Raw genomic sequence first — 23,098 nt, forward strand, 5'->3', positions numbered from 1 at the left:
CAGCCCAGAGGCAGCGTCTCAGGATGCAGTAGGCTGGAAGTCCCTCTTGCATACCTTCTTTCTCACCCTCTCAAATGCCTGGTGGGGCCATCATCTTGGCCTTTGTGCTGATGATTGTGCCCTGAGATTTTGGCAGCAGCTTCCAGGCCCTGAGTAGAGCCATCGGCTGGAACAGCTGTCCAATGTATACCTCTCCGCCTGGTCTCTGTGCTTCACAGCCCACATGTCTGCATGGCACTGTCCTTAGCACCCGTGGGGTGTCCATGCCCAGCCACCATACTTGTCTCTGCATGCCTAATGTCCAGTGTGCCTGTGTCAGCACTGGGGATGCACAGTCTGTGCAGATACACCTATGCGCTCAGAGATGAGACATACATGAATTCAGGCTGCCCCTCGTCACACCCTGAATGAAGCCGGGCCTCCAGGGGAGGTATGTGCTGGGTGCCTGCCAACCCTGAGCTCAGCCCGAGCTCAGCCTGAGTTTCTCCTGGGGCTGAAGAGCAGGTGTGTGCTATGCCCGGGCCCGAGGGGTTGATACAAGCATCACCTGGCACAGTCTAGTCTCCTTCCCACAGGCCTGCCTGGCAGGTGTGGCGGTCACAGTGGATTGACGGGCGGAGCAGTCCCGGGCTGGCTACTGGGGCAGTTTTGCAGATGAGCATGAACCGTGACAGCTCTGCCCACACTCTGCTGCAAAGATGGGGAGAATCCGAGCCTGCCTGGATCTCCGGCATCCGGAGCACCTGACCTATTGTATCCTGTGGCCATCTGGTCAGAAGTAGCTTCTTCCCTGCCCTGGACAGCACCTTCACTACCAGACTCTACATTCCAGCTCAGGTAAGACCTGACACCAAGCGACCCACAGTGCTGCAAACCGCTAAGGATCTGAGCCTGTTTTGCTCCCCGCACAGGGTAGTGACCTCCCTGTGTACCTCACGGGCCTCAGAAGGACATAGGAACCCAGAAGTCATCAGATTGTGCACCCCGAGGTAGGGAAAGTCAGTGGCACAAGGCAGCCCAACAGCTCTGGCCGAGCCCCCTCTTGTCTTCCTAGAACCGGGATCTCAGAGACAGCTGACGGCTGGGGTTTGGGCCATGAGGTGTGGGGGGCCCCTCTCCCCCACTGCTTGGGAGATTCACTGTGAGATTTGCTAATTGGATACAAGGCACTCATGGGTCCCCGGGGCCCAACCTGTGATAAGAAAGGCCAGGTTCACTAGCTCCTCTCCCCTGCCACTCCCTGCCGTTGTGACGTTTGTTTGTGGGGCTGTTTTCCTCCCCAGGCAGGGTCAGATACCCTTCGAGCTGTTTGATACTGCCTCTCTTTCTGTTTCTCTCTCCCTTTCCGTCTCCGGTGAAACTAACCCGAGTCGCTCCCTGCCTCATATCCAGTCAGGCCTGGACCTCCCACCCACAGCCTTTGGGCTTCCCTGCCCTGAGACGCTTCAGCCAGGATGAGCAGAACTCTCAGACGGTCGGCTATGGGCTCCAGAATGGGTGAGAAAACACTTCCACACGGAAGGGGATGCCTGGGGCTCTTGGGTGGCTATGGGTCATGTTGCCGCAGAGGTGGGGTATTGATGCTCTGGCCATCCCATGCGTGTGAACCCAAACCTGGGGACCTGCTGCAAGGGAAGGAGAGAGGAGACTGAGGTCCCTGGGACACAGGCCAGCTAGTGTGGTACAAAAGAGCATTGGAACCACAGTTCCACCAGCACAGTGCTAGGGGTCCTAGTGTGGGCAAGACAGGGCTACGGCAGGAACTACCGCCACCAGTCTAGGCAGCAAGACATAGACCAAGCCCTCTTTGGTAGTCCTGGCATAAACCAGGCCAGGTCCCAAGGAGGCAGGGAGGAGAATGGTCCATAAAGGACACAGAGCACTGTCCTGTTGTCTTCCACAGGCCCTGTTGCTGCTGCGTAAGAGATTTTGCTAAGAGTCTGCTCTGTGTCACTAGAAACAAACCCCTTCCTCCTGGGCTGGGAGACCCTGTTATGTCCCACTACAGAAAGGAGGGGCTTGGAAGAATATGGAGTCTCTGAGTTTTGGGGTCTCCGTGTTCAAACTATAAGCACTCAGAGCAACAATCAAGGAGGCACTTACACACATGTACCTGTGTACGGAAAACATACACATACTTGAAAATACTGTGTGTCCCAGCAGACATACTGCACGCAGGCCCAGGCTATGTACACAGAAACTGATACGGCTCTGCAAGCCTCCTCTAGGTCCTCCATTCTAGGAGGGGCTGTGGCTGAGGCAGTCACAGGGAACTCCTTCTCGGGCTCTCACCAACACTCTGTTGCAGGCGCGCTGGCGAGTCCTGGTCTCGCCCTTCTCCTGTCCCTCACCGCCCACTGCTCGGGTCCTCAGACTAAGGACTTGCCCAAGGGAGGACTAAATGCTAGCGAAGCCAACACATGGGTCAGGTGAGCAAAACCCAAACTGAGCAAATTGTTTTCCGAGACAGGGCATGGAGAGGAGGAGTGAGTGGTCCTAAGTCCTCTGTTGGTGTTCCCAGGGGAGGGACTATGTCCAGGGTCTGTACATAAGGCTCAGACAGGGCCACTGTCTGCTATCACTGACCTAGAGGGCCTAGCCTGACTTCAGTGCTGCTCGCCGGCCTGCTTCCAGTGTCCAGTGTCAATTACATGACGGCAAGTCCTTGGCCATCGTCAATAGTGTGGGCATCACGAGAAGCCTTGACCATCAGGGACTTACAACTTCAGCCAGTATCCCCCAGGCGTCCTCCTTGGAGCTCCTGGTCATCACCCATCACTGCTTGTACCAGGACCAGGGCCTTCAAAGTCATCGCTATTCCCTAAGTCATTTTAGCTTAGTCATTTTCTTCGGTCCAGGGCTCTCAGGCCTGAGCTTGACTTTCCCATTTCTTGGGAATCCTGTTCATCAATGGGCCAGTCCTCAGGCAGGACCAGGGTCCCAAGTATGTCTAGGCAAGCCTGGGTTAGCGTCAGAGACACCCTCCCCACAGTAGGTGGATATTATATAACACCCCGAGAAAAGTCCAGAAGATGACCTCACCTATGGTCATCCAGCATGTGACCCTATACCCTTCAGCAGCCATCAGGACTGGTGCAGGCCTGAGCCCCAGAGTGATGGCAGGACCCACCCAGCTGAGAACCTGGCCCTAACAAGGTCCTCTAGGATGGATGATAGAAGGAGGGAGAGGGAGGAGGAAAGGAGGGGGGAAGGAAAGAATATTTATCTGTAACAGGTACTCCCTGCCTCTTACTCCCCAATGGTGGAGACGGCTGAGAGATCTTAGTCCCCCTGCAGTAGCCAAAGCCTCCCTTGCCTTTTTTCGCGGGTCTTTCCCTTCGGACACCCACACGGCCTCCTTCTCCTCCTGCACAGGGACAACACCTCCCTCCTGCAAAACTTCTGGTGCTTGCCAGCCAGCCAGCTGCCCCGGGAACAGCTCTCCAGTTTAATCAGGAGCCTGGCTTCACAGAGGGTGGCACTCAAAGCCTGGCAGGTAAGTGCTTGCAAGGGCCGAAAAAGCACAGGCGTTTCAGGCTAACAGACAGGAACACAGGTGAAGGGGCCATTTTGCAAGGGCTTGGGGAGGTTGGCACACAGCTTTCCTGAAGCAGAGGGCTGTCTCCAAGTCATCCTGGCAACCTCCAAACCACCTAGAATGTGACTCTTTGGTGGCCCCACTGTAACAAGTAGTCTGTCCCTTCTGAGGGGAGGCTTCTGCTACAAGATGACCAATGCGAGTGCCCACATTGGGTGGTTCCAGCATGTTCCAGCAAGTCCATCTACATGGTGCTTTGGCCTCAACTTGAAATGGTCCGCTGCCTCAGGCTCTTCCCTGGGCTCACTTAGGATGTGATGCCTCCTTGGGGTGGTCTAGCCCCAGGACTTATGAGGAAAGATCTTTCAGCCCATTGGCCTCTCTCCCACCTGGGGCTGCAAGAGCCCGGACCAAGGCCGACCGAGCCCACTTGGCCCTACATCAGACCAACCATCATCTGCCCAACTTAACAGAAGGAAAGAGCTGGGGGTTGGGATTTAGCTCAGTGGTAGAGCGCTTGCCTAGGAAGCGCAAGGCCCTGGGTTCGGTCCCCAGCCCCGAAAAAAAGAAAAAAAAAAAAAAAAAAAAGAAGGAAAGAGCTGGACAGTGTGGCATGGGCCTTTAACCTCAGCCTTTAGGGACTGAGTAGGGGACTGTCTCAACTGTGCAGAGAGATCCTTTATTTTTTTTAAACAACCTTTCACAAGTGTGCACCTAACTTCAAAATGCCCAGATGGACATTGCACAAACTGATAGACTGGAAGGAGAAATGGGTAAATCCACTGTGATAGCCGGTGCCATCTGCCGCCTGGCAGGGCAGATCAGGTATAGCAGAAGAATCAAGAATACAGAGGAGCTCATTCAGAAGTTTAATTGCTGGAGCTGGTATGGCGGACAACGTTACCACACAACGGAAAGAACGCATGCTTGGTAAGAAACGAAGACAAACCCATCACTGGCTCTAAGATCCACCTTCCCAAGCCTTACAAAGAAAGCATCCAGTATCTGCTCTCGGAGCACAATAAAATTGAACAAGAAGTCAGTTGCAGAAAGTAGATGGAGAACTCTCAGATACTTGGAAATTGAACAACACACTCTTTGGGTTTTTCTGAGACAGGGTTTCTCTGTATAGTCCCGGCTGTCCTGGCACTCACTGTGTAAATCAGGCTGGCCTTGAACTCACAGAGATTTACCTGCTTCTGCCTCCAAGAGCTGGAATTAAAGGCATGCACCATCACCGCCTGGCTGAGGAACACTCTCTTTAAAATAGATTTATTTTATATGTCTTGCTGCTTGCTGTCATGTACATGTCATGTACATCACATGCATGCCCAGTGCCTGCAGAGATCACAAGAGGGTGGGAGACACCCCAGAACTGAAGTTATGGGTGGTTGTGAGCTACCATATTGGAGCTGGAAATTGAACCCAGTTCCTCTGGAAGTGCAGCCAGTACTCTTAACTGCCAAGCCATCTCTTCCAGCCCATGAATAAAACTCGCAAGATTTTATTTCTGGGGGTGAGGTCTTGTGTATCCCAGCCTGGCCTTGAACTCAACGTGTAGCCAAGGATGGCCTTAACTCTTTTTCTTTTAAAGATTTTTTTAAAGTAATATGTATGAGTGTTTTTCTGCACATATGACTGTGTACTATGTATGTATGCAGCGCTGGAGAGGACCAGAAGAGGGTGTTGGATCCCCTGGAACTGGAGTTACACACAGCTATCAGCTGTCATGTGAGGGCTGTGGACCAAACTCAAGTTCTCTGCAGGAGCCGTTAAGTAGTCCCCTTAACCGCTTGCCTCTCTCTCAAGCCCTCAGTCCCGAACTTAAAAACTCGTGAAAGTTAAAAACCTTCCAAGGGCTTGGATTCCAGGTGTGCACTACCACATCTGGCACCAGGACAGTTGTGAAAAGGGTTTGAGCTAAACGAAAATTTAAAAGTGCCTGCCATGTTGAAATGTGCTGGAATCCCAGCGGCCTGGAGGCTGACACAAGAGGATTAGGAGTTTGAACCCGAGCTACAGAGCGGAGCCTTGTCTAGAAGTAAGAAGACTTACCAAAACCAATGGGGTTCAGCAGGCACGATGGTGGACTACAGCTTTGCATGCGTGTGTTAGGAAAGAGAAAGATGCAGGGCCTGTACGATGGCTCAGCTGGTAAAGGGTTTTGCCACTAGCCTGACAAACTGATTTTGATCCCAGAACACAGATGATGGAAAGAGAGAATCGTCTCCCACAAGTTGTCCTCTGGCCATGTCCCAGCGTGTAGGCACCACCACCATCACCACCACCACCACCACCACCACCACCACCACCACCACCATCATCACCACCACCACCACCATCACCACCGTCACCACCATCACCACCACCAAAAAAACAAAACAAAACATTTGAACAGTGTAGTGTTCTATCAGGAAACCGAGGAAGAGAGAGAGAGAGAGAGAGAGAGAGAGAGATCTAGAGAGAGAGATCTAAAGAAGAGAGAGAGAGATCTAAAAGAGAGAGATAGAAAAACCCAGAAGCAAAACTGAATGAAGCCGGAAGGAAATCAGCACCAGTAGCTGCTCCTGTGGACCGGCGAAGCGCCCCTAGCCACACTGATAGTGGAAACAAGCAAGGCTTTGCCGCACGCCCCTGGACAAAGGGATGGAACAAACGTCTATCCGTGCACAGCTGTGACAGCTTAGAGGCAGTGAACCTGTCCCCTGAAAGGCAGAAGCTGCCGTTACCCCCTCCGGGAACATGGCGACAGCTCGCCACGATAGGCATGATGTATTCCTGACATCTCGGTACTCAGGAGAATCGAGTTCAAGGTCAGACAGACGACATAGGGAGACCCCTATAAAGGAAAGAAAAAGAAGGGAGAGAGGGAGGGTGAGGGCAGGGGGAGGGGGGACGGACATTTTCTAGGCAAAGCTGACCCACTTTAACCCTCTGTAGGGCTGCTCGCCTCAGGTGAGTTAGAACTTATACACAGTTGAACAGCTGCCGCAGCTCTAATTTGAACATCTGGATTTTTATTTTTATTTTTTGAGTCACAGTCTCTACATAATCCTGTTGTCCTTGAACTCACTCTGTAAACCAGGCTGGCTTCCACCTCACAGAGATCCCCCTGCCTCTGCATCTACAGTGCAAGGATCAAAGGCGTGCGCCACCCCACCCTGGTCTGACTTTTTACTGCAGTTTGTCCATCTGCTTCTCTCAGGACTGTCTGTCTCGGGCCTTGTTTTTCCACCTGCCTTCTCAACTCTGTGCTACTCCAGGTTTTCTCTCACCCATGTCTCCAATTCCTTCTTAAAGTGTGTCTTCCGCTGAGCTGGGGTAGGGGCTGGGCAGTGTCCCACCAGGGTCAGGCCACACTGGACAGACAGTAACCCGCTGCCTGACTTCTACCCCTGCTCAGCTCAGCTGCTTGGCCAACCTTGCTGCACGGCTAGGTCTCCAGGACGACTTCCAGTTCCACCCACCCAACCTTCTACTTTTCTACAAGTGAGTATCCCTGCCATCAGCAGGGAGGTTTGAACCCAGGACATCAGTGACGGTCTTCTTATCATGTGCCTCCAATTGTGATGCGGCCGCCACCGCTGGTCTTGGGCCACCCTAGAGATACGGGGAAGGCTGGTGGGAGGCCCAGTCCTGCCTCCCTGACTTCCCCCCTCCGCTTGTCTTCAGCCTGAGCCAGGTGGGGGACACTAACTGCCGGGCCTTCATTCACCGCGCTGCCCAGGGGGACACAGAACTGCTGGCCAACCTACCCAACCAGAGAGTTGCTCTGCAGCGCACAGCCATGGCCTGTCTGGTAGGTACCTCAGGTGGAGACAAGATTGAGCAGTGAGGGGTTGGGGATTTAGCTCAGTGGTAGAGCGCTTGCCTGGAAGCGCAAGGCCCTGGGTTCGGTCCCCAGCTCCGAAAAAAAAGAAAAAAAAAAAAAAAAAAAGATTGAGCAGTGAGGCCCAGTTACCTGTTCAGCACTGACCTACTGTCCCTGCAGGGGGGACCCCACCTACCGCTCAGTGCCTCAGACCTGTGGCTTCTTGGTGTCCTGGTATGTGACATGGAGGCACCACAAATCGTGACCGCAGACCCCAGTGTCCTGAAGAACCTGCTTCGCTGCCCAGGGCTTACTGTCATGCAGACTGCTGCCCTCAACACCCTGCTGGCCAACGGGAAGACGCAAATCGGGTGGGTGGGGTTTCTAAGAATCGGTCTTGGGGTGGTGGGGGTCCAGGGAGACTAGAGGGCTTCCTTCCTTCAGATAAGATGAGAGGGGCTTGAGGTTTGAACCCAGGACAGCAGTGATGCCTCCTTGAAGTCTTACTGTTCTTTGAACTCTAACCCCAGCCTCGACCCCACTCTGACATTACAGGTTGAAGCAGTGAGGTGCAAGGCTATGGGTGCTTCCCACCTAGGGTTCATAGCAAGACAAATCCCTAAAACTCTGTGGGTACTGGCCAGGAATCAAGAGCCTATGAATATTCTTTCGGCCTGCTTAGGAGATGGGATAGCATATTAGACTCCAATAGAGTAAGTACTGTCTCCCATGCACCAGGCCTCCTGGCTCCTGGAACCTGGAAGGGCTACAGGCCCTGGGACCTCTGGCTACCTACATCAGCCCCCACCTGTGGGAGAAGGTGCAGGAGGTAGGAAGGTACCCGGCATGGGACTGGCTGTGGGTACCACCAATCCATCCAGGACCATGCGTGTCACACAGCTACTCTGAGCCTTGAGTGATGACCCTGGGGGCTCTTATCACACAGCACAAAGGGCCTGTGGGGCAGAGGGATGCACTAGGTTAACCCTTCCTATGACTGGGAACGGACACACTTGCCTCTGCCAGGCTGTGGGGTTAGACTTCTTCCGCAGCATGGTGGCTGCTTGCCGAGCAGGCCAGCTGAGCAGACGCGATGCCAGACGCTTCGTCACCAACTTCCTGGAGTCCAAAGCCAATTCAGTGTCCTCAAGGTCCAAGCGGCGCACAGGTCAGTGTGACCACCATATACCAGGGACTCTATGCCTCCCCAAGTCTGGATTCCTAATCTTGATCCAGTCTGGGCAAAGCTCTTGGTTAGAGACCAAAAATGAGGAGCAAGTCAAGGTCTGGTTATGGTCAGAAGTAGAGGCCAGGCATGGTGGCACTTAAGGGGCTGAGGTAGGAGGATCTTAAGTTTGAGGCCAGCTTGGAATACATAGCAAGATTCAGCCCTGCAAAAGCGAAGAACAAAATGGGGGCCAGCATTAAAGATGGGTCCCAAAGCCAGCAAGCTGTCATCTCAGGCCTTCACCCGCCAGCAGTTCATCAGCACCCCTTGCAGGGAGATCCTGTGTCCGTGGCAACATCACAGCAGCCACCCTGCACGACGACCTCTTCCTGGTGCACTACGACTGCACCCAGCTGGAGTCCTGCCTAGGCACACGTGTGCTCAGGGCCAACCTGGACCCGTTGCTCCAACACCCGCTGCCTGCAGAGTGCCAGCATGTTGTCAAAACCAAACTTGCTCAGGTGCGTTGATGGTCTGTGTGGGGTGGAGGCTGGAGGGCTCAGCTACAACTTAAACTGCCCACCTGCCTCAGATCTACCCACACGGCATCCCCGAGGACCAGCTGCACCTCATCCCCTCGCTGGTCTACCTCTACTCCCTCGCTGAAATAGGCCAGTGGAACATCACATCCGGAGACACAGTGATGATCCTGCTGGCCTCAGACGCGGCTCTGGACAACCAGACAGAGGTGAGGGTGCTAGGGCTGGCAATGGGGCGGGAGCTGGCTGGTCTGGTTTGCCCAGCCCCACTGAGCCTGGCCCTGTCTCCAGGCAGTTCTCCAGAGGTTCTTGGACCATAACGGCAAGGTCACTGGAGCTCTTCTGGTAGCCATCGGGAGTTCCCGTCTCTGCTGGATGAGCATCGAGCAGATCCAGATCATCCAGCCCTCAGAGTTCCGGTGAGCCTCCCAGGCAGCCACCTTCCTGACACGAGGCACGGGGAAGCTGAAGTGGGGAGAGGGAGAGGAATGGTCCAAGGCACACCACCAGAGGTTTATTGGACTACTGTAAGACAATGTCACAAATGGCAGAGGAGACGGCTCAGCCTGCAAAGTGCTTGCAGCACATGCACAGGGACCTGAGCTCAGATCCCCAGCATCCAACAAAAGCTGGAGGTTATCACCACACCTGTAGTCACCACACCAGCCCTGGGGAAACAGGGACAGGAGGATCCCCGGGGCTTGCTGGCCAGCCAGACTAGCTGAAATAGTGAACCCCAGGCCAGTGTCCCAAATAATAATTGCTACTGAAGTGAAATTCTGCACTGTGCATGCATGCACGCACACACACACGAACACACGCACACATACACACACACACAAACATGCACACACACATGCATGCACACATATGCGCGCACACACACACATGCACACATACATACTCGCGCACACACACACATACACACATACACACACATGCACTCACGCACACACACACACAAACATGCGCGCGCACACACACAAACACACACACATGCAGGCACGCATACGCACATGCACACACACATGCACACACACCCACACACTTTGTAATGGTGCTTGCCAAGTCTTACAGCCTGAGTTCGATCTCTGGGTCCCACAGTGTGAAAGCAAGTACTGACCCCACACATGTAACGTGGTGCATCCTCACACAAAAATAATATTTAAAAAAAAACTTAAAAAGCATAAAATGAAGAAAGGCAGCCTCACAAACTGAGTGGCTTAAAATGAGAAATATATCCTCTAGGACTTCTAAAGGCCAGAAGTGCAAAGTCAGGATGTCCGCAGGGCCAGGCCCCTCTGAACCTCACGGGGAAGTCTGTCTTGCTCTTTCCCTTCGTGTGTCTGTATCTAAACCCAACCTGTCATACAGACACCAGGAAGTAGATTTAGGGCTAACCTAGGAACTTCATCTTCTGCGATTCCATCTGTGAAGAAATTTATTATTCCCAAATAAGGCCACTTTCTGAGGTACCCAGTGGATTCAAATTTGGGTGGCTATACAGAGGGCAAGAGGAAATCCGTGCTTTAGAGGATGCAGAGTACACTCAGTGGTCCCATCAGGGCCTTTCAAGACTTCTCATCCGCCTCATCCTGCTCGCAGGCTGGCTGGAGCTCCAGACGTCTCTCCCTGCCCTCAGAGTCGGAAGGACGTGCTCTTCGCCAAGGCTCATGAGGCCTTTAGGAACACCAGCAACGTGGGAGAATACTACTACTTAATACGCCCCTACCTCGGTGAGCCCTGCACTGTGCCCCTCTGCCTCTCCTTAATATACCCTTCCTTTACCCTGTGTGTCACCCTCCCCCCTGCAAGTCCTCTGCCTCCTCGGCTCTCATCACTGCTCCCTCTAGGTGGTGCCCCCTTGGAGGAACTTCAATACCTGGCCCAGGCCAACATCTCCATGGATATTGACACATTCACCAACCTCAACCCCCTGACGTTGAAGGTGGGCCTGGGGGCTACCTCTGTTTTGTTTTGTTGCGATGGGCTCTTACTCTGTAGCCCCAGCCAATCTGGACCTCACAACCCTCCTGCCTCTGTGTCTTGAGTGCTGGGATTACTGATATACACCACAAGATGCCCAGCCGGGAGTCTTGTCTTTGTGGTTGGCAGAGTGGGGTTGGCCAAGCTAGGAATCCCAGGTCTCAGATGCATGTGCTCCAAAGCCAGAGGAGTGCAGCTGGCATTTGACCTCTGCCCCTCAGTCCTGGGAGCAGCACTGACCATGTCGGGTCCTTCACAGGGGAAGAGTAGCCTTACGGATCCTCACACCTCCTCCCCAAATCTCTGGCTTCATTTGCAGAGCATGGGTGTGGACAGTGTGAGAAGTCTGCTGGGCCAGAACGTGGGAGATCTGCAGAAGGCCCGAAACCATCCAAATGTCATCCTGTGGATGCACAGTCACAACATGTCAGATCTGTCTGAGATGGGCCTGGACACCAGCCCCACGCTGCCCTATGTGACCAACAGGCCCCCCAACACTGCCTACCCACCATCCAGTTTGATCCAGTCCTCCGATCTGTCAGGGAATGATGGTGTTTCCCACGCCTCAGGTATGGCCACAGCCTTTGCTCCCTTCCTTTGCAGACCCCTGGCTGTCCCTACCTTTCCTTTGCCTCATGGGAACTGTCATGTGTCACAGCTGACACAGGTCATTGCCTAACAAACCATCTACAGTGACACAATTGCCTCATCCAAAACTTACCGAACCAGGACCAAGCCTAGCGGCCCAGGGTTATAATCCCAGCTATTCAGGAGGCTGAGGCAGGAGGACTGCAAGTTCAAGACCTGCCAGAGCAGCAGAGCAAGTTTAAAGCTAACCTGGGAAACTTGGATGTAACCTGCCTCAAAAATTTATACACAGGAGCTGGAGAGATGGCTTAGCAGTTAAGAGCATTGGCTGCTCTTCCAGAGGTCCTGAGTTCAATTCCCAGCAACCACATGGTGGCTCACAACCATCTGTAATGGGGTCTGATGTCCTCTTCTATCATACAGGCATACATACAAATAAGAGTCCTCATACACATAATAGCAAAAAAAAATTTAAATTATATGCATATGCATGTATAACTATATGTATTATATGTGTATATATCCACACATATATGTATTAATATGTGTGTGTACATACACACATATACATATGTACACACATGTATCAGTGGATGTAGCTCAGTGGAAAGATTTTGCCTAGCCAAGTACAAGGGCCCAGGTTCAATCCTTGGATTAAACAAAAACAAAACAAATGCCCCCACCTCAACTCAAACCACAAGAAGGGACCAGGCTGGGACCAGAAGAGCAGTCGTGGATGGGCTCATCCACTGGCCCTCCCATCTGTCACCACCACAAAGGGGAGGATACACAGAAGGGACTCTGAGAGCATCTTCCAATCAGGACTAATGGGTCCCCTTCTCCACCTGCAGGAAGTCCTCCAGTCCATCTGTCACTTGCTGTGGCTCTGCCCTCCAGCCTTCTGTGGCTGCTACTGTGTCAGTTACCTTCGGGACAAATGGCCACTGCTCACAGGACATTAGGACTCTGGCCATCGCCAATGGCACTGACCCAGGACAGTCAGACCCCTGAACATCAGATTCAGGAGAACTGGAGCTGCTAGGTGGAACAGGACACCTGCCTAGGCTGAAGTACATGTTTCTGGCCCCCAGGGGACCTGCTGCTGTGTCCCCCCTCCTAGGAGAATGACTCTGGCCCATAAGGCACTAGAACCTGCCCAACCTCAAGGACCAGGTGGTATAGAGTTCAGCTCTTCTGCCCTATTCCAAGACAAGTGGAACTTGGTGTTACTTGAATGTCTCTTGCCCTCACTGGTGGGTCTGAATAAAGCACAAGGCTACTGTACAGCATGTCTCTGTGAGAGCCTTGTTGGGGACAGAATCCTCTTGGCAGGGTCTAGACTGTGGCAGCCTCTCACCCCTCAGCTGGAGTCTCAGGGTTTCCACTACCCTTGGAAGACGTCAGCAATCCTACCAGGAAGGCCTTGAATAGCTACTACTGCCTGCCTGGGGAGGGGGGTTACCATATTTCATTCCTCTTTCTAAGTTAGTGGATGGGGAGGATGAACATGGAGAACTGTATTTATGTGATCACAAGAAACTCCAAAGTCATTCTCTCGGCTTGGGAACACTGCAGGACATCTCAAGGGGGCACATGCCACTGTTTATTGGGTTCAAGAATCCTCAAACTTTGGCAATGACCCCTGGTATCCCCTCCTGGTCAAGATGGGGCTCGACAATAGAGCTGGGACCAGGAGCCTTAGGAGTGGTGGTCTCAGCTCAGTCTTAAAGCTGAGAGCAGAGCTGGAATCCATGCAAACACAAATCCTGGCCCAACGAGTGGGGCTCCACTGGAGAAGGCCTCTGCAAAGAGAAGAGGCCACTCAGATTCCCAATTCCACCCCCAGCTCTGCCCATAGGCAGCCCAGCTCACCTCGGACATTGAAGTCTAGGATCAGGTAGCCATTGGGGATGCCACCCTGAAGTCCCAAACCCAGACTGTCCAGGTCTTTCTGCTGCTGTCGAAAGAGCCAGTCCCGGACAGGGCTTTTATCCTCCTCAGTCTTCAGGTCTCCAATGTGTGGCCCTAGAAGTTTCTGTACCTCAGCCACACTCAGCCCCTGTCAGAGCACAGGGCAGCCATCAGAGTCTCTGGGCCCCGAGAAGGTTGGAGGGTCCACTGAGAGTAAGCCACAGCCCACAATACCTCAACCCCTATAAACAAGGGGCCCTTCAGGAGGTCATACATCTTCCAGCAGAGCCTGTCCAAATTCCCCCCTCACAAGGTCCAACCTGTCCTCATGAAGTCCTGTCTTTTGTCCCTCCTATACCCCTGCTTCACACACGAGGCCCTCATGAAGCTCTACCTGACAAAAGGTAAGGACCCCACCAACTCCCAAGCCCTTCTCCTCAGGAAGCCTGGTGACTCTATAGTTCCCACCTCTACTTACCACCAGGGCATCCACCTGCAGCTTCTTGAAAGTGGCTATGTCCATACTCACATTGTGCTGGCTGAGGACCCGCAGGTCCTCCCTGGAGGCCCCACCTGCAGATGTTGAGGACTCAGTTTGAAAACCCACAGCACCACACAGTCCCAGTCTTGACCAGCACACTCAATTTCTCAGAGATCATCTTCTTCCGAGGCAATGCCCAAGACCTGCTCAGCAACCATTGGACCACTGGGGCCAGAAGGGGTTGGAGAGCCAAAGTCATCAGAGTCAGATCCCACATATGCCCAGACGTGGGGCAGGGAGAGGACAGAACTTGGCATATGACTGTGGGGTCTGCAGGGGTCCTGTGGTAGCTACCCCTAGTGTGTGCCTTGACTCACCCAGAAATGTCCTGATTTTCTCAAAGTATTCCAGCCCGCTCACGTTCTGGAAGGCTGAGCAGGCCTTCTGATAGAGGATACCCAGATGCCTCTGGCTGCACTTGTTCAGGTCATGGAGCCCAACCAGCCTGGGGGACATCGTAGGACATGTCGAAGATTAGGAAGCTCTGAATATCCGCTCAGCCCTGCAGGCACCTGAACTCACCACATAACACTGGAGGGTATAGCGTGCAGATCCTGGGGGCTGAAGTCACATAGGTAACTTAAGGGGATGTTGTCCAGGGCTTTTACTATGTCCTCGTCCAGCTTGCCTCCTCCCCGAAGATAGCAGGCGACCAAGGCAATCACCTGTGGGAAGAAGCTACTGAGGCACCTTGGAGCAGGGAAAGGTGCATCCCCCATCAGGCCACATGCCTCATGGGGTAGATGTTACCTGAGCATCCATCTTTTGTCCTTTGCTGACTTTAAGCAGAGTATTCACTGTGTCTGGTGAGGTCACATTCCACTGGCGGATGTCCTCAGGGCTAACATATCTGAAGAAGTGGCCCAGCTGCTTGATCAGGGACTCGGGATAGCCTTGTGGGTAGGTCTATGGAAGAAGGGGCAGAGTAACTCCTGGAGCCGTAGTCCTGGATCCCGCAGGCACACGGGAGCCCATTAAGAATTACCTTGTCGGCGGTTGGGGATTTAGCTCAGTGGTAGAGCGCTTGCCTAGGAAGCACAAGGCCCTGGGTTGGGTCCCCAGCTCCGAAAAAAAAAAAAAAAAAAAAAAAAAAAAAAAAAAAAAAGAATTACCTTGTCCAGTTTGTGCTTGAAGATGCTGAGCTGCTCGTAGGTGAAGGGAATTTCATTCACAAGGTCCATCTGGCCGGCCAGCAGGGTACCATCAACACAAGCCTCCAGCTCCCAATTCTGGTAGAAGATGAGGTTTTCATCCACCACGTTAGGCTCCTTCCCTGGAGGGCAGGCTTTCTCTGCAGGGATAGGCAAGAGTCAGAGGCCCCTCTCAACTCTCTCTCCTCCCACACCTGCTATGACACATTGGCCTCAGTTTACCCACTGACGGCAGTCCTATTCGCCCCGTGAAGTTATGACTGACCGAGCCGAGGAGACAAGAAAGGGCCACTGGTAGGAGTAAACGGAATGCTGCAGTGCTAGACCCCTTGTCCCTACTTGTCCCATCTCCGTCTGCTACCCAACAAACATGGCTCTGGGCTCACGTTCTGTGTCCCGCCGGAACCTTGGGCGTGTGACAGTCAGCTTAGACCCCAGCCTGGAGGGCTCTCTGGAGGTGTGTTGCAGCCATTCAGTGATGACATCCTAAGGATGGGGGGTGGTAGGTTGAGTCTCAAGGCCTAGCAGCCTCAAAGCCAGGCTGGGTATCAGGACCTTACCTTGGGGATGCCGTGGACAATGGACTCATCCAACACTGCCAGCAAGCCCTGCAGGGCATCTAGGGTGGAGACTGACCACGTCGATGGGGGACTGCCGAAAAACAAGGACACGGCTCAGAGACCAAGAACATGGCCCCAGACAGACACCAGGAGACAGGAGCTGGGACATACAATACCTCTGCTGAGAGGTCAGGAGTGCAACCTCCTAGGGAACAAGACCTGACAGAATACAGCAGGGGAGACCTGGCCCTAGGAAGCCCAGTCTGGTTATGAATAACCTCACGTGTAGTTGCCTATATGCTAAGCCACTCCTACTCACCCATAGGGGGCTCTTCCACTCCTCAGAACCTCCCTGACAGCCTTTGCCTGGCCTTGGTCCAGGGGTCCTCCGCATCTTGCCAGCCAGGGGAGGAGGACTTCCGAAGATTTGGCCACGAATTCCCCAGGCAGGTCACAGGCCAGGCCTCCGAGAGCCCGTGCATCCGTCTCACTCACTTGAAATCCATACACACCCTGCGCACACACAGCCAGCTTCAGCACCTTAGGGGAACAACCAAGCCCCCCCTTTGTGCTTTGTCTACCTCTAGTAGATGATACCATTCCAGACCTGGCATTTCAGAGCCCCGGTCAGCAGCCTCTGGCGCTCCAGAGATCTCCGTGGGAGCACATTTACATTGGCTTTAGAGATGAGGGAGAAGAAGTGGGCACAAGCCTGTTGCCCTGGAAACATGGCTGGGCTATGGAGAGGGGGGTATGCTGATTACTGTGTAAGTGTACAGACACACAGACAGACACACACACACATAGACAAATACGGAGACACAGACAGAGACAGACAGACACACACATAGACAAACCCACAGAGACAGACAGACAGATGGACAGACAGACACACACACACACACACACACACACACACACACACAGAGCACTCCATTAAATGCCTCCCTGACAAAACCACCCAGTCACTGCACATTGTAGTCCAGGGTTAGACAATGGGAGGATGAGACCAAGTCCTCAGCTTGAGGCCTACTTGAGGAAGAGCAGCAGGTCCAGTGGGAGAACATCCAGTTCTTCGTTGGTGAGGTGCTTAGGGAGGCGACGGGCCAGACAGCGCAGCTGCCGGAAGACCAGGACATGCAGCTTAGAATGTTCTAGGCCACAGCTCTCAAGGATGGCCTGGGGCACCCCAGTTCCATTCCACCCTACATGCCACAGGCTGTCCCCTGGCTCTGTTCATAGACTATAGCATGAACGTCCCTTTGCCTCAAGAGCCAGGGACAGGTCTGTCTTGATCTGGAATCCATAGACGCTCATCATACTGGCCTCCCTCTCCCCATCCTGAGTCAATGCCACCATTGACCATATTTTGAGGACAGAGCCTTGAAAGACAATGCAAAGTCTCCAGGAGAGGGACAGCAAGATCAGCTCAGACTTGGGATAGCAGGCCCAGAAGAAAGGCATTCAGACCCCCAGAGAGCTGAGCCCCCAGTAGATACACAAGCTAGTGGTCAGCTCAGGCAGCATGAGGAGCTCTGAGGGGAGCCACTAGCCAGGACCAGACCCTGAGTTGGCATGAAGATGAGCAGTGGTATTCTACAAACTGGTCACCAACTTCCTAGTCGCAGTGTTTCTCCCTCATACCATCCAAGGACCATAGTAGGGGACTGACCTGATGTACTTGGAGCACGATATTCTTCTGTTTCACAGCCATAGCCAGCTCCTTGGCGTGTCCCATGCTTAGGCCAGATACCTCATCACACGTGAGGCCAAGAAAGAGGCCTGTGGGAAGACTGGGGACAGGGCTGGGAGTCTGAACCCACTGTCCCTCTAGAAGTACTTCCCTGTCCAAAGTGTCCTCCCTTCAGAAGCCTGGACTTCTTGTGACCCTCTTTGGGACAAGTGATAGCCTGGAGGACAAGGTGCTTGTGCCCTGGAACACAGTCGTTCCCCTAACTCTGATCCAGCCAGGTCGGGAGGGAGTGGGTAGAAAGATCACTCAAGACCTTGAGGAATGAAAGTTTGGGAACCTGGATGTCTGGCACCTGCTCACTCAGCCCACAAGGGCTCCTGAACGCCCCCAAAGCTCTGAACCCACCTGGCAAAGTCAACGGTGCCGGTCACAGCATGGAGAAGTGCGGCCTCCTAGGGGGACAAGGCCTGGCTGACATTTCCCAAGCAGATAGGTACTTCTTTACCCAAGAGCTTGGTCTCAACTGTTTCAAGGCCCAGGTACTGCCTGAGTCTGGCTACTTCTGGGGCAGGGGACTTAACTCCCAAGGGCCCCACTGCTTCCTAACTCAGTTCCTTTCGGGATTCAGCTACAGCCAGGATCCTGCTACTCTCTGGGCTCAGAGACACTTTTCCCCACAGCCTCTTTGAAAACCGACACCAAGCAATGGTATGTATTCATGTGAAAGGTACATCACCCTGCAGCCCCAAGACCTCACCTGGCTTGTCCTTGTAGTCTGGGTCTGCAGAAGTGGCAACCACCCTGTGGGCCAGAAGGTACAAAGTTGAAAGAGAGGCTGGGGCAAAACTGCTCTCTGGCCCAGCCCTCTGCATACCCCACTGGGTATAGAGAGAGCTAAGGCCCCTGCACCCTCTTTGTGTCATATGACCTACACTCCGTAGGCCCAGGGATCTTTCCCACTAGGAGTGTCCTCACTTTCTAGGCCTTTCATTGTTCTCAGTCCCTAACCCTCCTGGAACTCAAGACACCTAGCGGCGACACGGCCCAAGGAGAAAGCCAAGGGCAGGTAGAGCCTCATCCAAGGTCCCAACTCATGAAGGCCCTGGGTTTCCTTACCTCTCCCTGGAGATCAGCCCACTCCATACTCACCAAGACTAAGGAGAAGCAGTAGAAAGCTGCGGCTGCAGATGGGGCTTCCACAGGACCCCAGCAGGGGTTGGGCTGTTGGCAAGGCCATGGTCTGTGGATAACAATGGTTCTGAGGTCCCCACCTGTCTCACCCCTCAACTCACACCACTGTTTGGACACAGTGAGGGGCCTGTTGGCAGTAGTGTCTACCGGGCAGACTCCCCACACTGACCGCTTGCTTGCAGGGGCCCGCCCCTAGGAGAACCAGCCCTCCTACAGGGAGGGGCCCTGGGTCTGAGTCAGCTAGGTGCCTCTGCTATGAAGCCCAGTGGGCAGCTGAGCTCACCCTCCATCCCCCACAGGGCAGAACTTGAAGAATAGGACAAAGAGGCAGGGCTGTCCCCTGCTCAGGTTGTTACTGGTTCCCTGTTTGTACCAGGGGCACTGAGTGGTTCTTGCTGGGGCTTACGCTGGTCCACCCTTGGCCCTGAGGCATGGGGCTGAAGGTATCTGTGACTTGCACAAACACAAGACCCCGTCAGGCTGACCACACTGTGGAGAGAGGTGATGTCTCTTCCGTGTCAGTCCCTTTGGGTGACATGGCTTCTCTGAGAGCTTTTCAAGTTCTGACATGATCAGGAGAACCAGTAAATAAATGGGTACCAGATGATCCATTGTCCCCTCTGGGGTGGGGTTCAGGGGTTCTGTGGACAGCGTGGGTGAGGAGCTGTTCCTTTGAGAATCGTCCTCCTGAACGTGTGTGGGACTGTATTCTAGCTGACTTTGCCCCACCCCTGCTCAGAATATGGGCTTCTTATTTCCCCCATGTATGGAGCTACCTGGACAACCCAGCAGTAAGGATTGTCTAGGGAACCCCGGACCCCACAGGCTAGGAGGCTAAGAAGCCCCAGAGCAGGCAGAGCAGGCTGCGGACCAGGAGATGATGTGTGGGGTAGGTGAGCCCAGTAAGAAACCAGTCTCAGTGTCTCCCCTCAACCTAGGAGACTATGCAGCCTGCAGCCAGCCTTGTGTGAACCAAGCCCTAGTGGGAGCGGCAGAAGAGCCTGGCCTCTACAGGCAGCCTCAGGCCCTGGAATCTGCATCTTTCACACCCACTTCTTAAGAGATGCAGATGGGAGCCACTGTCTTACAGTTACATAGAATTCGAGATTCTGGTGCCCATTCACCTGGGACTAAAGACGCATCTCAGTGTGAAACAGAAAATCCCACAATGGTTCCATCAGCATTGTGGAATGGGGTCCCTGGAGCTGGAGGAACACAGGAGAGTGGTTTAGATGCACCCCACCCCTTATCACCTAGGATCAGCACAATCAGCATCCAGTGTCACTTATCGCTTGCACACCTGCTGAGCGCCAACTGTATGCCAGGCCTCGATGGTCCTGTCTAGGACTCTAAAATGGGCCCAGCCATGGAGAGAGCTGACTGGCTTTTCCTTATGGCCAGGCCACATTGTCCCTTATTCTCCAGGTGGCTCTGAGCAGACTACAAGCTCCCCAGCATGGAGTGCGAGGTGAGGTGGGCATTCTCCCTCCTGCTCCCTCCAGCTAGGGTGAAGGGTCACAGTAAGAAAATCACAGCCTCAGGGGTTGGGGATTTGGTTCAGTGGTAGAGCGCTTGCCTAGCAAGCACAAGGCCCCTAGGTTCAGTCCCCAGCTCCGAAAAAAAAAAAAAAAAAAAAAAAGAAAAAAAAATCACAGCCTCTCTCTGCTTCTTTGCCTGGCGCTGTGTCTACAGCCGCGTGCACGGCCTCCCCCCAGCCTAGTCCAGGGCTAGCCCTGAGTGATGGGAAATGAAGTCAGACCACATTCCTTACAAAGTTCAGGCTTGGGTGAGGGTGGGTGGGATCAAAAACCAGGGATGCGTTGTCAACCCAGGGGCCACCTGGTTCTGCCTTAAGCCCAGAGATATCTTGAGGCCAGCTAGGGTTACCCAGCATGTGAGGAGCAGAAGGGGAAGTGAGTCCTTGCCACCCACCTTGGTGCGGCTGGGAGGAACACCCATGGTAGGCAGTTCTCAGAACCTGGGCTGTGCTTGTCTTGACCCTTGGCCAGCTGGGCCAGAGGTGCCAAGAGGCACTGACGGAGATGAAGATTCACACTACCCACCGTGCACTTTGGATATGAGTAACTACTGACCTCTAAGTTAGCAGAGGTTCTCCTGTCACTTTGACCCCCAGAAGACCATTGTGAGCCCCTTGACGAGGACCCTGAGCGTGGTTCTAGGAAGTACGGACCCCAGGAAAGTCCCTGGCACCAGTTATGAGAATCCCCAGCTGAACTGGAGTTTCCAATCCCACGGGTAACCAGCACCAGGCCGTCCTAATGGGAAGTGGACCAGGAGTCACTCACAGGAGACTTGTTTGTACTACCTGGCGACCCTGTGTCCCCCATGTGACTTATGTGCCCCCCGACCCTCACTCTGGAGTTCCTTTCATGTCTCACCCCAGCACCCTAGGAAAAAGCCTGGATGGGGACAGCTTTGGCTGCTGCCACAAAGGTGCAGTCAATCCGGCACCATTGCAGGCTCAAGACTTGGGTGCTGGAGGAAGAGAACGTGTGGGGAGCCCCTTGTCCAGGTCTCCAAGGGTTGTAGTGGAGCCAGGCAGAGCATGGTGGGGTGTGCGGGGGCAACAGGGTGTGGAGCAGTCTACATTCCTGGCAGATGCCGATGGTCTGTGTACAGCGAGAGGGGAGAGCCGCTGACCAGGTGGGAGACGGCTGACTTTTATCTTTGTCTATAGTTCAGTTTGCCTGAGTGTGGAGTCCCCGCACCCACTGCAGCCCGCTCCCTCCCCCAGCTCCCCAGCGGCTGGCTCTCTCCATGGAAAATACTAATAATCTGGTCTCCTCTGACTCAGTTTTTTCATCTAGGAAGTAGGTGTAGACAGATGGTTCGACCTCTCTGGATGTCCCAAGAACAAATGAGTGCCGTTCCAGGCATCTGGGAGGGAGACTTCTCATGCCCTGAGAATGGGTGGGTGGGGATCCTGTACAGAGCTACAGGCGGGCCTTAAGCCAGGCATGAGCCACATGGGGGAAGAGGACTGCTCTCGGAACAGGGCTGCTCTTGGCCCTCATCTTGGGGAGTCGGGGGAGAATCAGACTTGGGCTTCCTTCTTACTGTTTATTTTCCAGGGGGGACAACACTGAGATAGCGTATGCCAGAGCTACCGGGCAAGACAGAGCATGGCCTCTCAGTAGTAGGTCCACTCATCTCTAGGAGCAGGATGCTGAACACAGCCAGGCCACAGAATCCTTTAAGATGCTTCCAGATGCAAGCCCTGCTGTGGATACCACAGTGGGCAAGCAGTGGGCAGGTGAGGGGGCTTCGAAACACAGACCTGAGGCTGGGTCAGAGCCACTGGCTCACGATGTGGAGATGACTCAACCCACCTAACCCTGGTGGGCATCCAGAGGCAAAGCTACCATAAATGCCACAGTGTGCTTCTCAGCCTTTAGTCCCCACTTAGTGGAGTGACCTTCAAACTAAAAGATCTCATTTTCCCTCTAACTCTTCCAATAGTTAGTAATTCCAATTCCCAGCATAGAGTCCGTCCCTGCTTTTAGTATCTACGCAAAGAACTAGACAGTGGCCCAGTGGTGCAGCATGCTCACAGGAGGCCCTGGGTTCCCCCAGAACACACACACACACCCACACACACACACACACACACACACACACCTACCTACAGAAACCTTCCGTTTGCAGAACTGAGTTTACACAGCTCCCATCTCTGACCTTTTTCCATGAGTAGATTTCTATTCTGCACAGTTGGACCCAACCCTAATCTTTCCAGAATTCAACAAGGCTGCCAGGTAGAAGGGTCAGTTTACAAAATCAACAGAGACGTAACGACTAAAAGATGCCAGGCAGAACAAACATGGATAATAACGTGGGAAGTAACGACCGTACGTTTTATCGAGAAACTCCAAAATGTGATCATTATCACATCGGTTGTTTTACTTTGTTTTGATCTTCTAAAATTACAGCCACGTTTAGGAGTCAGTTCTCTCCTCCAGCCAGGTGGGGCCCGAGGATCACACTCAGGTTGTCAGGCATCAAACCTTTACCTGATGAGGCCACCTTGCTGACACGGTCTGATAGAGCCTTGGCTGGCCTGGAACTCACTCTTTAGACCAGACTGGCCTCAAACCCACAGAGGTCTGCCTTCCTCGGCCTCCCAAGTGTGGGACTAAAGGTGGACTTAATCACACCTGGCTCCTTGTTTGTATTTTTTGAGGCAGGACCTCAGGTAACCCATACTGGCCTCAAGTCTGATGGATAGCCAGAGATGACCTTGAACTTCTTTTTTTTTTTTTCCAGAGCTGGGAACCGAACCCAGGGCCTTGTGCTTGCTAGGCAAGCGCTCTACCACTGAGCTAAATCCCCAACCCCGACCTTGAACTTCTGATTCTCCAGCCTCTGCCTCTTAAGTGTTGAGATTACCAAGTATTCCTTGATGT

The 23,098-nt window shown here is 53.6% G+C and overlaps 2 protein-coding genes across 2 annotated transcripts; one reads left to right on the forward strand and one right to left on the reverse strand.

Annotated features, from left to right (window-relative positions):
- The first annotated feature begins 911 nt into the window (after nucleotides 1-911).
- Nucleotides 912-12,919, forward strand: LOC116910248 (mesothelin-like protein). The gene is made up of 16 exons (XM_032914139.1): nucleotides 912-989; nucleotides 1,393-1,497; nucleotides 2,309-2,429; nucleotides 3,376-3,496; nucleotides 6,942-7,027; nucleotides 7,211-7,337; nucleotides 7,530-7,720; nucleotides 8,088-8,178; nucleotides 8,376-8,517; nucleotides 8,851-9,038; nucleotides 9,110-9,265; nucleotides 9,348-9,475; nucleotides 10,662-10,792; nucleotides 10,910-11,004; nucleotides 11,362-11,611; nucleotides 12,482-12,919. The coding sequence occupies exons 2-16, from the start codon at nucleotides 1,455-1,457 to the stop codon at nucleotides 12,670-12,672; spliced, it is 2,061 nt and encodes a 686-aa protein (XP_032770030.1). The 5' UTR covers nucleotides 912-989; nucleotides 1,393-1,454; the 3' UTR covers nucleotides 12,673-12,919.
- Nucleotides 12,920-13,206: 287 nt separating this feature from the next.
- LOC116908979 (mesothelin) lies at nucleotides 13,207-18,830 on the reverse strand. The gene is made up of 16 exons (XM_032912449.1): nucleotides 18,636-18,830; nucleotides 18,244-18,287; nucleotides 17,892-17,938; nucleotides 17,466-17,586; nucleotides 16,827-16,912; nucleotides 16,401-16,530; nucleotides 16,113-16,306; nucleotides 15,794-15,884; nucleotides 15,620-15,719; nucleotides 15,195-15,373; nucleotides 14,833-14,988; nucleotides 14,605-14,747; nucleotides 14,400-14,527; nucleotides 14,020-14,114; nucleotides 13,503-13,689; nucleotides 13,207-13,432 (listed from the first exon to the last, which is right to left on the reverse strand). Exons 1-16 carry the CDS (start codon nucleotides 18,721-18,723, stop codon nucleotides 13,344-13,346), a joined length of 1,878 nt encoding a protein of 625 aa, XP_032768340.1. The 5' UTR covers nucleotides 18,724-18,830; the 3' UTR covers nucleotides 13,207-13,343.
- Between the last annotated feature and the right edge of the window lie 4,268 nt (nucleotides 18,831-23,098).

The sequence above is a fragment of the Rattus rattus genome, chromosome 9 (genome assembly GCF_011064425.1).
Source record: "Rattus rattus isolate New Zealand chromosome 9, Rrattus_CSIRO_v1, whole genome shotgun sequence".
Taxonomy (NCBI): Eukaryota; Metazoa; Chordata; class Mammalia; order Rodentia; family Muridae; genus Rattus; species Rattus rattus.

Bases quoted from the DNA above. Each gene is read 5' to 3' on its own strand.
- LOC116908979 (XM_032912449.1), bottom strand. From the start codon at position 18,723: ATGGCCTTGCCAACAGCCCAACCCCTGCTGGGGTCCTGTGGAAGCCCC. The intron at 14,989-15,194 runs GTAATTCTTTTT...CTTCTTCCATAG, and splicing joins TCAAGCACAAACTGGACAAG to ACCTACCCACAAGGCTATCC. The intron at 13,433-13,502 runs GTGAGCTGGGCT...TTCTCTTTGCAG, and splicing joins CCTAGACTTCAATGTCCGAG to AGGCCTTCTCCAGTGGAGCC.
- LOC116910248 (XM_032914139.1), top strand. From the start codon at position 1,455: ATGAGCAGAACTCTCAGACGGTCGGCTATGGGCTCCAGAATGG. The intron at 7,338-7,529 runs GTAGGTACCTCA...CTGTCCCTGCAG, and splicing joins GCACAGCCATGGCCTGTCTG to GGGGGACCCCACCTACCGCT. The intron at 11,005-11,361 runs GTGGGCCTGGGG...CTTCATTTGCAG, and splicing joins TCAACCCCCTGACGTTGAAG to AGCATGGGTGTGGACAGTGT.